The 14748-nt window shown below is 39.6% G+C and overlaps 1 protein-coding gene across 8 annotated transcripts in view; it reads left to right on the top strand.

Annotated features, from left to right (window-relative positions):
• Nucleotides 1-14748, top strand: part of Meis2 (Meis homeobox 2) — a 207678-nt gene that overhangs the window by 145403 nt on the left and 47527 nt on the right. For all 8 annotated transcript variants that reach the window (XM_005381188.2, XM_005381187.2, XM_013512565.1 and 5 more), the window contains one exon: nt 3873-3949. In XM_005381188.2, the coding sequence (XP_005381245.1) occupies nt 3873-3949 (77 nt within the window). The remainder of the gene's footprint in view (nt 1-3872; nt 3950-14748) is intronic.

Genomic DNA, 14748 nt, shown 5'->3' with positions numbered 1-14748 from the left:
AGCATGGATTTTTCCAGATGATTTTCTTACTCTACAAACAAAATTATGTGTATTTAGCTTTGCTTAGTTTTACTTATGTAGCCCAAAGTGAATAATACATATTGTTCAACCTATCTATTTCACTTAGCAATATATGGGGACAACCTTATCATGAGAACTTCATATTTTATATAATTACAATCCAATTGACAGACATTTAGGTTGTTTCCAGTATTTCAGTTCTTAAATAACTACCTTTTTTTATTCATTGTTCACTTCTAATTCATGAGGTTATTTGAAGTATACCTTAAAAATTTAAAACACTAGTGTATAAATCCTTTGAATTTAGAATAAAATCCATGATAAATAAGTTCTAGTATGGACATTAATGGAGAGGGGTTATTCGCAAGAGATTATTATTAGATGATTTCATTCACCAAATTGCCCCACAATGTATTGTAAGGATACTGTGGATTTAGTTTCAAGCACTTGATAAACTGGATACTTCCCCCAAATAAAAGCAGTGGAAGCAAGCCTGTGGTATCTTGAGTGAAGATAGTGTCTTAGTTTTTCAGATAGTACCTGAGTTTTTTAAAAGACAATGAAAAATATTTCCTATTTATATTGAGCCATGAGCACTACTTGTCTTAGTAACATTATGAGCATTGATCAGTCAATATTTCAAGTAAGAGGATCTTTGTCATTCACTCCTTCTGTTCAGAATAGCGTTATTCTGAGTTGTGAAAAACTTTGCTGATTCTTCCTTCATGAAGGGAATAGTCATCGTCGCTATTGTATTACGATGTGTGCTCTGATGAGTAAGCTGAACCACCTCTGGCCACCAGACCCAAGCGGTTTAGTCCCCAACAGTAAACAGACTAAACTATAGTTTTAGTCCAAGAATATGGAAACTGACAACAAATTATTGCTTGTGGTCTACTTCCAGTTTTCAAGTGCAAACATACCAAAGTTTATTTTAAATTTGAGCCAGTCAGACATTTAGTAATATACATCAAAGAAGTAGTGAAGGCTTCCCATGTTTATTATTTCAATATGATGTCTGTTCTAATAAAGTAGAAGAATGCATATGATAGACCATGTACTTGAAATTCTCTAGTTCCAGAGTTTGGCCTTAAATATATACATGTATTTGTAAATTAATCCAAAACATATTGTCATGGTTCCAATTCCTCTGAAAGCTGATTGTTTTCCATCCCTCTTTTAATTTTAGAAATATAGTGGCCGCCTGCCAGAACACTTTCAGATAAACAGTCCACCCCATGTATAAAAGGGACATGGAATCATGAATGTTCAAAAGCCACAGAGCATTATTTAAATAAGTTAAAGTTATTATGGTCTTCCCTATTAATTAAAAAAAGCCATCTGTGCAAGGTGAATTTTGGTAAGGTACCAACTTTTTTAATGATTGTGGATGGAATTTGCAACTTTTCATAGTGAAAGTATAGTTCAGGGATTCCCAAGATAAAATGTACTGTTTATTGTAAAATTCTGGGGTCATTTAGTTGCATTTCTGATAAGACACTGGAAAGAATTCTTGTTATTCGATCAGAATTCACAATCAAACTTAAAGGAATTGACTCTCTAGTAACATCCACCTTCTCCTCTTGTACCTTCTTAGAATCCTAAACCTTTATTTCATCTATGCCTTTCTCTTCCCTTGCTTCCACTTCTCTCTCTCTCTTTCTCTCTCTCTCTTTCTATCTCTCTCTCTGTATCAACACACACACACACACACACACACACACACACACACACTCTGCAACCCATATTTTGTCAGAACCTTCTTAGGCAAATACATCACAACAGGGAACAAGACTAAACACACAAAAAAGATCCAAAACACTGCATAAAGACACTGCACACTGGAAGACATTGCGAGTGTAGATCTATACATGTCCTTGTCACGTCTGTTTTAATTTTGGCTATTTGGAGAACTTCTTCCTATTGAGAAACAACCTATAAACCTATGCTCTCAAAATCTTGGAGACGCAAAAACTCAGAAGTGTTACTTCCTTCCTTGAATTCGGCAAGAAAATACCTTGACAAGAAAGAGTTTTTAAAAATATTTTTCATTTCCCTCCCAACCAGTGTTTTCAGTCAATTAAAATTTGTATTCGAGGCCTTTTCCAGTTCGAAGCCACCTCGGTGTCTGTGATGAGCAGTCCTTCTTGTTTGTGCAGTCATTCATTATCTCCATTACCAAAACGAAAATGGAGGACAGTTACACTGTTTGGACGGATCCGAGTGTTAGGAGGAGTATTTGTCATGGTGGCGGAGTGCGGCACCTGACAGGCAACGACTGATGGCCGGGAATGCGTGCGAGTGGCCAAAGCAGCCTCATAGGATGCAGATTACTGACTGTGGATTCCAATTTATCCTGCTCATTTTTCTTGCCTGTGCGGAAGACCATTAGTGGTTTTTGAAGCAGTGAAGGGGTCATTACTAATGTGGGTAGGCTCGAAGCAGGAGGGGAAGGAGGGAAAAGCCTTCTGTAATTACACAGCTTTCAGGAACAGGCTGGAGGCCCTAGCCAAAAAAGTGTCAACACCTCGCAATCAGAAAAATTTATTTTCATTTTATGCTTAACCCATATTAACTCAACATTATCATCTTTCTTTGTTAACATTTGCAGAATATTAAAAGCCTGGCTTCTATATTAATACAAATCTAGTTAACCCTTTTGCTATACAGGGGATTTTGTTTAACCTAGTGGCATTTGGGTTTGCTAATAAGTAATTGTGCACATTTTGGATAATGTATGCTATTATGGAAGATGAAATACCTGAAGAATACAATTTTAGATGATTGGAAAACATTCACTTGCTCAAATACTGGAATGATTAGAATGCTCTGAATGGAATACTTTGTTCCTAATGTCACTCTTTAATACTGTTGATGGGAAATGTTTATTACTAAAGGCTTTCCAGCTTATGAACAACTCTGACATGCTAGATAAAAGTTTACTTTTCTGTTTAAGAAAACTAGCGAATTTAGAGTAGGGGCCTACTTAACGGATATGTTTCATAATTATTTACATGCCAGTTCAACGCCTTCCAAAGTAAATGTCTGATTCTAAAATAGCAGTCCTTGGTTTCAGACTGACAGAGGAAAGCAGGTTGACAATGGGAAGGCTGCTTGTTACATATGTGAGTGGCCTGTGATGGGAAGTAAAGAATGAAAGAAACATTGGAACCTCTGGCTTTATTCTCTTATTGCCATAGTTAAAGGTAAAATGTAGAACTTCATATGGACATTAAATATTACTGACTCCTTTGGATATATGCTCATTGCTTGTGACCCCAATAGCCCAGAGCACTACCCAGTAAGAATGAATCTTCCATTGTCCCATAAGGAATCAAGCATAAACATACTGTAAGTACACTGTTATAACCGAATCAGTTGCCATGGCTTCCAAAATAGTTGTGATTACCTACTATCTCACTTTCCAAACTTTTACTACCAGTAATCTCAGAATAGCTAGGAATAATAATTCTACTGAGCCATCTTACAAGTAACTTAGAATAAGGACTTCCCATATGTTTTCCAGGAAGCAAAGTAAACTAGTTCTTCAATGCAACTGACATGAATGTAGATAAGCAAAATTATGATACTGTCACGAGAATGCTTTCCACCCTGGACTGATTTTTTAAATTGAGTAATTTAGATACCTGGCTTTTTATTGCTGGCCCCATTGAGTGTGGCAGAAACATGGGGCTGCAGACATGAATTTCTAGATCACTGTCCCCGCCCACACTTCTACACATATTGTGAAAAGAATGTGGTGAGGAAAATCAAGCCATAGAATAAAAAAATCACAAGTGACTCTTTCGTAACTTCTGATACATCTTTTAAAACATTTGTTTTTTCATTAGCATCCGTACCCTTCCGAAGAGCAGAAGAAACAGTTAGCGCAAGACACAGGACTTACAATTCTCCAAGTAAACAACTGGTGAGTGACCCGAAAATCAATGTCTTTCTCCCACAGCTAAAATGAGATTTCTAAATAACTGTTTTCTTCTTGTATTTCTCTTTCTGTTTTTGTTTGTTTCTAAAACAACTAAGAGTGAGGATAACTTTCTATGTTTCTCTCTTGGGATGTGAAGGTAGAGCTCAGGGAGAGGAAAGGTAACCCAGGGAAGTAGTTTTTGCAAGATACTGTCTTTGTCCCTCTCTGTCTCTCTGTCTCTGTCTCTCTGTCTCTCGTTCCTTCCTGTTCCTCTCCACCGTACTTTTCCCATCTGCGAGGCCTTAAAATTCTCAAGTTGAATCACAAATTCTGCTCAGGTCGTTTCTGTTGGAGGTAGTCATGCCGTGTGCCTTTTCATAGTCTTCCCAGGGAGTGATCACTTCTGGGAGGCTTCTTTTGTCTAGCCTGTGAGTGGCGATGGAGATACAGGCTTTTTCATATCTCCTAATAGAAATTTATTTACCCAAATTTTTTTTAAATAGGAAAAAGGTTTTTCCATTTTTTAGCTTTGCGATTTGGTAGATTACTCATGCGGTGCTGTATGGACCATCCACCCTTTGTACACGGCTTAGAGGGTAACTAAGAAAAGGAGGGGCAGAGGATTAAATAAAATGATCACAGTGGCCAAGAAATGATATAGGAATTACTTATCAAAATACTGGCCTAGGTTTTATCAGCAGCTTAATTTTGTTCAGTACATTCTTGGGGTGATGTTCAGATTAATTGAACTGACAGTTCTCTTTCAAAATTCAGGGAAAGTATTTGCACGGATTTCAGGCCTTATACAAACTTAATTACATGGAACTCCATTTTATCATTCTAATTCCATGTAGCAGAGGTTGTATTTACAAATGAGAAGTCTCTGCCTTTATTCACAGCTTTCCTTAATATATTTATCAAAGCAGGTTCATTTACAAAGTGCTCTATCTGTGGGATACAGGCAGGCAGACATTAACAAAGCTTTTAGGTTTATCAGGCTCGCTGCCTGATGAGCTACCCGAGGGTCAATTGATTTTGTGGTTCTGTGATTCATTTTTTTCTCATTTTTCTAGGATCACAATGAGAGACATGCTTGGAGAATTAGCCAGTTTGTCTGCCTTATCTGTCAGGCAATTTTTTTTTTCCCAGGGAAGTCAAGCTACTTAAATTGGCCACAGGAACTGCCGTTATCTGACTTTAATGCACCCTATAGTGTGGATAGCATTTCAATTACACCAGTAACCAAAGCTTAGCCGTAGCCCTTTTCATGCCTCGTGCTGTACAGAAAGTGATGTGCCTACCTACAGAAGCAGAAAATTGAGTTGCCTTGCTTCTGTCAGGGTGATTAATGCAGAAATAAACTGCTAACCTGAAAAGAAAGGCAGAAAGAAAGGATAGACAATACAGACTTGAATTCACTTTAATTTTCTTCTGAGATTGGAACTATGTACATTGAAAGATACCCTTTAGACCAAAAACTTGGAATAAAGGTTATAATCTCCAGAGGTGGATGCGTGTGCAGTTATACATTGATATGAGCCCCACAGTGTAAATGTATGGAATGCATGTAAACATATACATTCTCATTCGTGTTCCTGGCGCAAGCTCAGTGGTTAGAAGCAATAAAATAAATACATTGCATTTTAACGGTAGGAGCTTGTTTGCCCTGTGCATTATTTGATAGCATACAGCTTTCCAAACTGATGTATTACAAATACAGTGACCCCCTACTGCAATTAAAACTGCTTCAGAAGCATTGTTTTTACAAATTTTGCGTACAGTGAGAGTTTGTGACAGGAATTTTTGAGAGGAGTGAAATGTTTCTATATTGATATTTGTTACCGACATTTAATCATTTTCGTTTTGCAAATGCTGTTGCATATCATCCATTCCTTGTATTTTTTTATGTAATCATTACACTGGAAGAGTGAAGAACTTCTGGTGTCTGACATCCTATATCTAAAGACCAGCATTTCTCAGACAACTGGCTGGAACCTGGGGAAACACCTTTCCTCTCTGAATTCCACTGAGCCCCAGGCATACGCAAGGAGTTCAGTTGGTGTGATATTTTAGGCTTCTTGTTTCTGTACTACTTGAGCTGTATTTGGCACAGAATGCCAAGGGTTAGGATGTGACAGGCTGTCACGCAGCTTCCTTTCTGTAATATGGTATAAGCGTTGACACCTCTCTGTCTCTACAAAATAATTCCGTCCTCCTAATTTTCACACTTCTTTCTGAAAAATTCTGTAATCCTGCCTTCAGGTTCAATTCATAGCTAACGGCTAGCGTAACTTTGATAATAAGGTGTGGCTCATGAGCATGCCAGAGCAAATACTTCTAAAAGATTACCAAGCATTAATATGGGGGCCCAATTTCTGAGGAGGTCAAAAAAAAATTTAAAAAAGAACATACCTTAATTGAGTACATTTTGAACCTGTCCAATACTTTGACAAAGTCAGCTCCTTGGGAGAGAAATCTACCCAACGTGACTTCAGAAGAACTCAGAATCAGGTCTGAAGTGCAAAGTCACGATGAGCAGTGATCAGAATGAACTGTGTGCTGTCTCTCCAGGTTGGGGGAGCCGTCACTCACCCCGCACAGGGACCGGGCATGGTAGTGCGTATCTGTAATCGAAGCTAGCGCAGTAGGGAGGCAGGAGGGTCAGAAGTTTGACAGCAGCCCCTGAACAACTTAGAGAGGCCTGGTCTTACAATAAATGATAGAAGAAGAGCTGGAGATACAGCTCAGAACTCCCTGGGCTCAATACGCATTGCCAAAAACAAGACAAAACAAAATCAAGAAGTGTAGGTCATCAGAGTGTATATCTAAACCCTTAAGCCTCAATCAGTTATCCTAAGAATTAATACTCACTTCTCTGGCTGCAGCCAGTTCAGCCTTCCATGCTGCAATGTTTGTGGCCCAAGAGTTGCGGTAGTATAGAAAGCCTACAGATTAGACAGTCATGAGCACGTGCTGTTCCAGTTCTGCTTCTCACTTATCTCTTAAAATAGAAAGGCCAAGCAAGGCGAAGGTAGTTAAGCAGCATTATAAAATAACATCTACAGTAATAAGCAATGGAACATGGATCCACACATTTGATGAAAGCAGTAAGCAATAAAAACAGACCTGTAAAATCAGTCAGTAATTATGAACTTTAAAACAAATAAGCAAAAAGGAAGTTTAGGAAATCATTAAGAGAATTAAAGAGGTGTTTTATCTTAGCAGGCAGTATTAGAAACTACCCTCATAAGCTGTGCCCATTATACGTACAGCAGGGAACAAGCAAAAGATGGTGGTGTAACCATGTAATCCACATGTGATTTTGGGAAGGCAGTGGCAGTGATGTTTATGACACAAAGTCCTTTTTCCCTTCACTTACCTCTCAGAAGTCCACAGATATAATCAATACCTTCATGAAGCCTTTCTTTTCCTTTTCAGTATTAGGAACTGAACCCAGGGTTTTCACACTGAGCTCCATTTTTATTTTGAGAGAGGTTCCCGATAAGTTGCTAAGGTGCCCACGTACTGCCTCAACCTCCCAGAATGCTGGTATTACAGGTGTGCACTGCCACACCCATATAGATTTTTTTTTTTCCTAAGGTGGTAGCCAGATCTTTAGTGGGTGTTCTTCCCTGCGAAAGCTAATTACAAGTGGAAAGACAGCTTTCTGCTCTGGTTATTTGATGGAGAGTCAATCAGCTATAAAAGAACCGAAGTGCTTGTATTAGGGGAAACGGATAACAAAAAAGAGACTGCTCAGCCTGAATTATCTACTTACACCAGACAAACAACCTGCGGTAATGTGGATAAATACTGATCAAAGGCCTCGGGGTAATATCAGATGGTCAGCAAACAATCAGGCTCAGGAATCAGACCTCACAGGGTTAGATTAGGGTTCCCTCATTTGACTGATCAATATTTGACAGTTGGAAAATTACTGAATGCCCTTTAGCTTTGGTTTTCTCATCTGTAAAATGGGAATAATAATCACTTATATCTCAAACAACTGTAAGAATTTAAGAAATACTGCTTGCTAGGCACATACAGTAGGTAGTGAATATTGTTAAAATAACTAAAAATAAATAATTACCCAGGGTGATGGCACATACTTATAATCTCAACTCTGGGTAAGTTTGCGGTCAGCCTGGGCTACATACCAAGTTTAAGACTAGTTTGGAACATATAGCCAGACCCTGTCTCAAAATAAATAATCAATCAATCAATCAAATGTAAAAATGAGAGACACATGATTTCATACAATAATACAAAGAAAGATGTCATAAATTAGCTTATAGACTGGAAAGAAGTTCGGGGCACATAGATCTACTTAAGGGAAATTTTTTTAGTGCAGACAATTTACTCTGTTTAACTTCTATATTAAACAAAAATAGATTTTTGTAGTTTCTTGTATAATTTTTACTTTATTTTATTTTATTTTTGTGTTTCTGAGACAGGGTCTCACTCTGCCATTCAGGCTGGCCTTGAACTCACTTTGTAGCCTAGGCTGGCCTTGAACTCACAGCAATCCTCCTGCCTCAGCCTCCGGAGTTCTGGGATTACAGGCATGCACCACCACACCTGGCTTGTATGATTTTTTTTTTTTTTTCAGTTCTTTGATGCCACGGGTGGGGTAAGATGAGGGAGGGCTAGGAGATGAGTGGCTTCAAAGCTGTGAAGGTTAGATATTTTAGAGGAAGGTTTAGAGTAATAATTCTCTGGTGTTTTCTCAGGAAGTTATGCTTACTTTTCATTGACAAAGACAAAAAAATTTTTTAATGAGGAAGTTCTTGCATGAGTAATTTGTTGAAATACATATGTACATCTCTGGCAGTAGTGCTCACTGGGATATGGAAAAATCTCTACTTTCACAATTAAAATCCCTCAGGTTTAGGAACAGTAAGGCATTTCTATGTGCTCATGTACTTTTCTCAGTGTTCTATGAGTTATAAGAGTAATTGTAAAGCTCTGATTAACAAATTATTTTAAAAGGAAGAAATCCTTTACATTTAAAAATGTATGCCGCTGAAGTAAGTATTACCAATTTGTTTACTAACAAACAAAAGCCACAGGGTGACCCATTGGTAGAATATGGGTATAGTGTATTAAAAATAAGGATTTCTTCTCTTTTCCTTCTTTTCTTTCCCTCCCTCCCCCTCCCCTTCTCCTCCTTCTCCTTCTCCTTCTTCTTCTCTCTCTCACTGTCTCTCCCTCCCTCTCACCCTCTGTCTCTCTATTTCTCTGACTGTCGGTCTGTTTGTCTGTCTCTCTTTTCTTCCAGGGCTGGGGATGGAGCCAGAGTCTCATGCATCCTAGGCAAGCCCTCTACTGTTGAGCTACATGCCCAACCCAGGATTTATTTCTTGATTGAAGGCTCTTTCCAGGCCCCTGACTTAGTTACTTTTCTTATTCCTGAGAGAAAGTACCTGACATTCAAAATTAAAGGAGAAGCGGTTTATTTTGGCTCACGGTTTGTAGAGGTTTCAGTCCATAATAAGCTGGCTGCATGGCAGAGGAACAGGGCAGAGCAGGCAGGAGGCAGCAGCGGATAAGCAGACCAGCAGCAAGCAGCTGGAGCAGCAGGCGTCCTTCTTTCCTGTGTATTCCATCCAGGACACCTGACCAGATGGGGCACCCTTAATCCGAGCATCACACAGTTAATGCCGCATCACACACTCTAGATCCAGCCACCTCCAAAAAGCCCCACCTATGAGCACACGAGGCTTTGAGAGGACGCCTAGGTACAACAGCCCCAATAAAAATGACTGACACTTAAATTTCAAAGAACTTTGCAGCTGCACGTAGATTCAATGACCTTATACAAACTCTCAAACTGAGGTTCAATATCTGTATCCTGCTTGCCCCACCTTCGTCAGAATGGTCTTAGAAGCACCTTTCTAGGTCTAACAGCTTTTAATAACCAACACCCACTTTGAACAGCTTCTTAATGGAAAGTGGCAGTTTTGGGTTAGCTACTTCAGGCTGGCCCTGTTGACAAGTTTTCTAGAATACCTAAGAGCTTGTTCAGTTAGGACTGGGGGACTATGCTGAGATAGAGGATTTTCTTGGGGACCAATCAGTCCCTTTCTAGCCTTCTTCCTTCTCCCTTTTGGAAGGCTCATTATCTGCCCAGGTGACTTGGTTTTCTTATGTGTGAAGTTAAAAAAGGAGAAATTTGTGTGTGAAAATGCAGTGCAGGTGAAGCACTCCCTGAGAATAAAAGGTGGCATTGTTACAACTTCCCAGCCCTGATTAAAATATGGACGGGAACAGAGTAGGAGCCTGAGGAAAGTAATCATTTTTCTCAAGACTCCATCAGCCCTGATAGATTTGGGTGCACAGATGCTTTGCTTTGCTGCTTCCACTTGAAGGGCGATAATAGTGTTCTAGGTGGGTTTCCGGACAGAGGGTCACTTGCCCGCCTTATGTCAGTGAGTCTCTAAGCCCAATTCGAAGCCTAATTAGCAGAAGGCAAGGTGAGTGGTAGAAGAGGCTGCACTTCTGTACAGCACAGAAAAGCCATTTTCAAAGTGCATGTGTTGTCATTCCACCGCAAGGAGAGCAGACACCGGGAAATACGCTGTAATATTAGGACATCGGGAGTAAGCTGGGAATTGAGGAAAATAATTTTGTGGTAAACATATGGAATAATTGGCCAGTGGTGCAAGAAATCTAAATGAGGTACAGAGACAGCTGGACACTTTGATCTCAAGAGAAAAAGGATTGAAGGATAGAGTGATAAACCAGGGAGGTGCGGTGGAGATAAACCTGAGGGGAAAAAGCCTGCTGGACTAAACATCCTCTCTCTGCTCAGCAATTTCCACCACGGCCATTTGTTAAACACATAGCTGCCGACTTTGGTGATTATTTCCAAGTAACATCTATGTTTCTGAATAAAAATCCATTTGAATCTCAAGTCAGATTTGCCAGGTGCTAGATTCATTGTCAGCATTTAATGTGCTGAAACTGCCGATGCTGAGGAAATGAATACAAAAAAGCAGGCGTTTGAACTCTTGTTTGGAGAGCTGGAGGTAAAATGCTTCCCTTTCAGATGGCTTCCCATGCCAGAAAACTCCTAGGCTGAGGAAAGGGGCCGAGATGCCAAGGGGTGTGGTTCCAACTGGCCCCATGCGGTCTTCTGCTCCACCAGTGTTTTCTTCCTGACAGTCACTCATGGGGTGAGACAACTGGGCTGTGTTAGCACCCAGCTTTCCAGCCTCTCACCCTCTCTACACAGGTTTCCAGCACTCTGTCTCCGTGGTCAGACTATCATCTCTTGGAGACTCACAATTATTTCTGAGAAGAAAACCAAAAGGAGGTGGTAAGGGAGATTAAAAGAAGTGAAAGGGAAAACATATGTGATTAATGTTTAGCCAGAGAGACTGCCCCGAAATTTAAGTGGATTTCATTTTGCTCTGTCTTCAGCAAATGTGAGTGGGGGTGACCAGGGCATCGTCACATGGCATACCAATTTGGAGTAGGAGGGAGTGTTACATATTTTCTCATTTCACACCCTCTAGCAGATTCATGAAATTCCCACACTGATCTGAACATCGAAGATATTTCTTCTACCTAGGCAGCTGTGCCTCCTAGCCATTGCCCAGGCAGAGCAGCATTTCTAGACACCTTCCATCCCGTAGTGATGGGAGGACTATTTCCAGAAATTTAGATTCAGTCCAGATTTGGGCAAGCAGCTAAGACTCAGCAAGAGCCTTTTAAAAGTGGTAAACAAAAGGAGTAGAGGGGGAAATAAAGGAAGGGAATGCCAGCGAGGGGACTCAAAGGGGAGGTTTGCTGCAATCCTTTACATTCAATTATACCAGCTCCTTTGTGCTTCTCCCTTTCTGCTCTGCAAAGAAAGAATGAAATATGGTTTTCATAGCAAGCTGGCAGCATTATCTCAGGATGCATATTTCTTTGCTGGGTTGGAATGCCAATAAGAGGAGAAAAAAAGTTCCTCGTTTAGAGGAAAGTACAGTGCTGCAGAGAAAACACAAAACAACAAAAAGGAATGCAACAAGTTTTTGAAACAGTTCCAGAAAGTGCCCCCTTAAAGAAAAGAAGATATTTAAATGAGAACTTTTGGGAAGATAAAATTTCCCATATTGAACGTCACCATTTCCCAAAAATCTTTAACTATGGAAAGAGATTTGGCCCAAAATATTGACAGTTTGTGATATTTGAAGATTTTAAGAGTTAGCCCCCTCTCTTTCACTGATGAAGACAATAAACTCCAGACAAGTCCTGTGTCAGGCACAGGCTCTACCTACTTCTGTACTTCATTATACCAGTATTTGGAAGAGAGACAAGGTTTGTTCAAATAAGTCCTTTATCCATCTCACTTGGCATGATCTATGTGGGTTTCTCAAAGTAACGCTGAAATAAAAGTCTATGTTTCAGTGGGATGCATGATTCTAAAGTAGGATGGTGTTGACTTGGCTGTTTACTTATTTGTCAGTAGAAAAAAATAGCAGATAACTTATTGAAAATATTACAAAATTTTCTTCTAGCAATAGATTCAGTAAGTATTCCTAGTCCCAGTCACAGATGGATAAAGTAAAAGTTTTTTTTTTTTTAAAGGAAATCTTTATTTCTAGAATGCAGAAAATAGAAAAGGAGCTTGTAAAAGCAGTGTTTAAGCAGAGCCCTTAAATTAGAAGCTATTACAAGGAAGGTTAAAAAAATTAGAATGCATCAATACGATGTTATTTATATTCTTTAAATTTTTGACTCTTAAAAGTAGAGTTCTGATGGCTACAGCTTGGGTCTCAATTTTCAGTCCTTTCTGCTGCAGTGGTTCTTTTTCTTTCTTCAATAAAATTGCTCCCTCCTCTCTTCCATTACCTGCAGCACTGAGTGCTTTTAAAATTCTGTCCAAAAAATCACTCTCAGAGAAGTAAGTACTTTGTGAATAGTCTTTAGAGCAGGTCCTCATTCACCTCAGTCATTCATTCATGCATTTACTCACTGGAGAGCAGCCTTCTAAAAATTACTTAATTGAGAATGTGCTTGTTAATGAGTAAATGTAAGTCCTATTAACCTCCTGATCTTGAGGACTTGTTTTGATGTTGCTGCTGCTGTTTTCATTGTGCTGGATTTTTCAAGTATGAGAGAGAGAGCACTGGGGAGGCGTTTGCTCTGGGAATTCTCCCCAGTTTATGACATTCCTCTATTGTCAAAACAAGGGAAATCATTTTTTTTTAATCTGCAAAACTCTTAGAAACTTAGGTAGAAAAATTGAGAGCCTTGAGTATTGTTTTGAAACAGTGCTTTCTTTAAGTCTTTTTCCTGCTTCATTGTTTTTTCATAATCATAATAGAAAATCTTGTTTCCGCTTTTGCTTTGTGTTGGTGGGCGAATTCGAATCCTTATTGCCAACTGATAATTTCGTAGAGATTTTCAGCTGATTCTCACTCCTCCTACAGAATCATTAATTCTGCACTCACACTGAAACGCATGCAAGGTTCTTTCTCCCCCCACCCCCCACCCCCAGGCAAGGTAAACACTGACAGACAGGAGATTTCCCTTGTGTCTCCAGATACTGCTTATCTTTTAGATAAGTCTCTGCAGGTTGAGGTTCCAGGCCGTTTCATGTTGGACCTCTTGGATTCCAAACTTCCTTAAAGCCTTTAGATAAGCAACAGACTGTAGCCATGATTACCCAAAGAATGGATAGAACAGGGAATTAATCCCCAGAGATCTAGATTCAAACCTATCTTAAAGCCTATAGGTGAGAAATCTCTCTAAATGGTCTTGACTTAATGGTTTGGACCCAGTTCTTGAGGAAGGAATGTGTCTTCTGTGAGAATGCCTGTGGAAGATCCCTTTTGCCAATAATAATAGGTACCTCTCGCTCACAGAGATGATCATAGATATTTGCAGGCTTTACCCTATCAGATACTGATATTCGACAGTTCCAAGCCCTCATCTACTTTGAACTCAGCTTTTGGGTATAATTCCACTTTAAAATTATACAATACATCACCCTTTTAAAAAAATCTCTACACAGTGTTTTCTAAAATTCAGAAAATTATCTCTTCAGAAGAGGGAGTTCTGGCTCCAGTCTATGGATTAAACCCCTCTGAGTACATGAAGTGAAATACACAGAGATGAGCAGAATGGTCTATTTGGTTGGTTTTTTAAACTGTGGATCTTGATTCTTCTTTTTAAAAAATATATCTTGATTCTTTCTGAGCACAGGCACAAATTCCCTATGATGAATGTGCTCATTATGTACATCACAAGTTACCAATAAAATTAATTTTTTAAAAACTTGTGGATCTGAGTCGGGTGTGGTGGTGAAAGACTATTATCCCAGAGCTCCGGGAGGCCGAGGCAAGACGAGCGCAAGTTTGAGCCCAGGGTAATTTAACTCAGTAAGAATCTGCCTCAAAATTAAAAAAATAACAAGGCTGGGAATGTAGTCCGGCGCAAAGGCCCTGGTTGTCTCCAGTACTACAAAAGGAAAACAAAAGATGTGTATCTGATTCTCGTCATTCTGTTTGTCGGTGCAGTTGGAAGGGTGCACAGGAATTCTTCAGTGCCACGGGCACGTGTCGTCTTCATGACGGTTTAGAGAAAGTAGCACAGTGGAAATTGGCCACAGCTGGTTCATTTCCCATGTCACTAGAAGACAGGTTAGATGGTGAATTCCACATACTGCCTGAGCCATAAGTTACTGAATCCTGATGGCCTTGGACCTGTGTGACTCAGTGTGACTGAGAAATGTGAAGGCCTCCTGTTGTCTGTGTGATGTTCGCATGGGTCCTGTGCTCTGGCGTTTGTGTTGGATCAATGGGATTATA

This window comes from Chinchilla lanigera, unplaced genomic scaffold (assembly GCF_000276665.1).
Source record: "Chinchilla lanigera isolate Chin_1 unplaced genomic scaffold, ChiLan1.0 scaffold00015, whole genome shotgun sequence".
NCBI lineage: Eukaryota > Metazoa > Chordata > Mammalia > Rodentia > Chinchillidae > Chinchilla > Chinchilla lanigera.
Note: the sequence above shows the minus strand (reverse complement) of the source record. Positions and strands in the feature narration are given on the sequence as shown.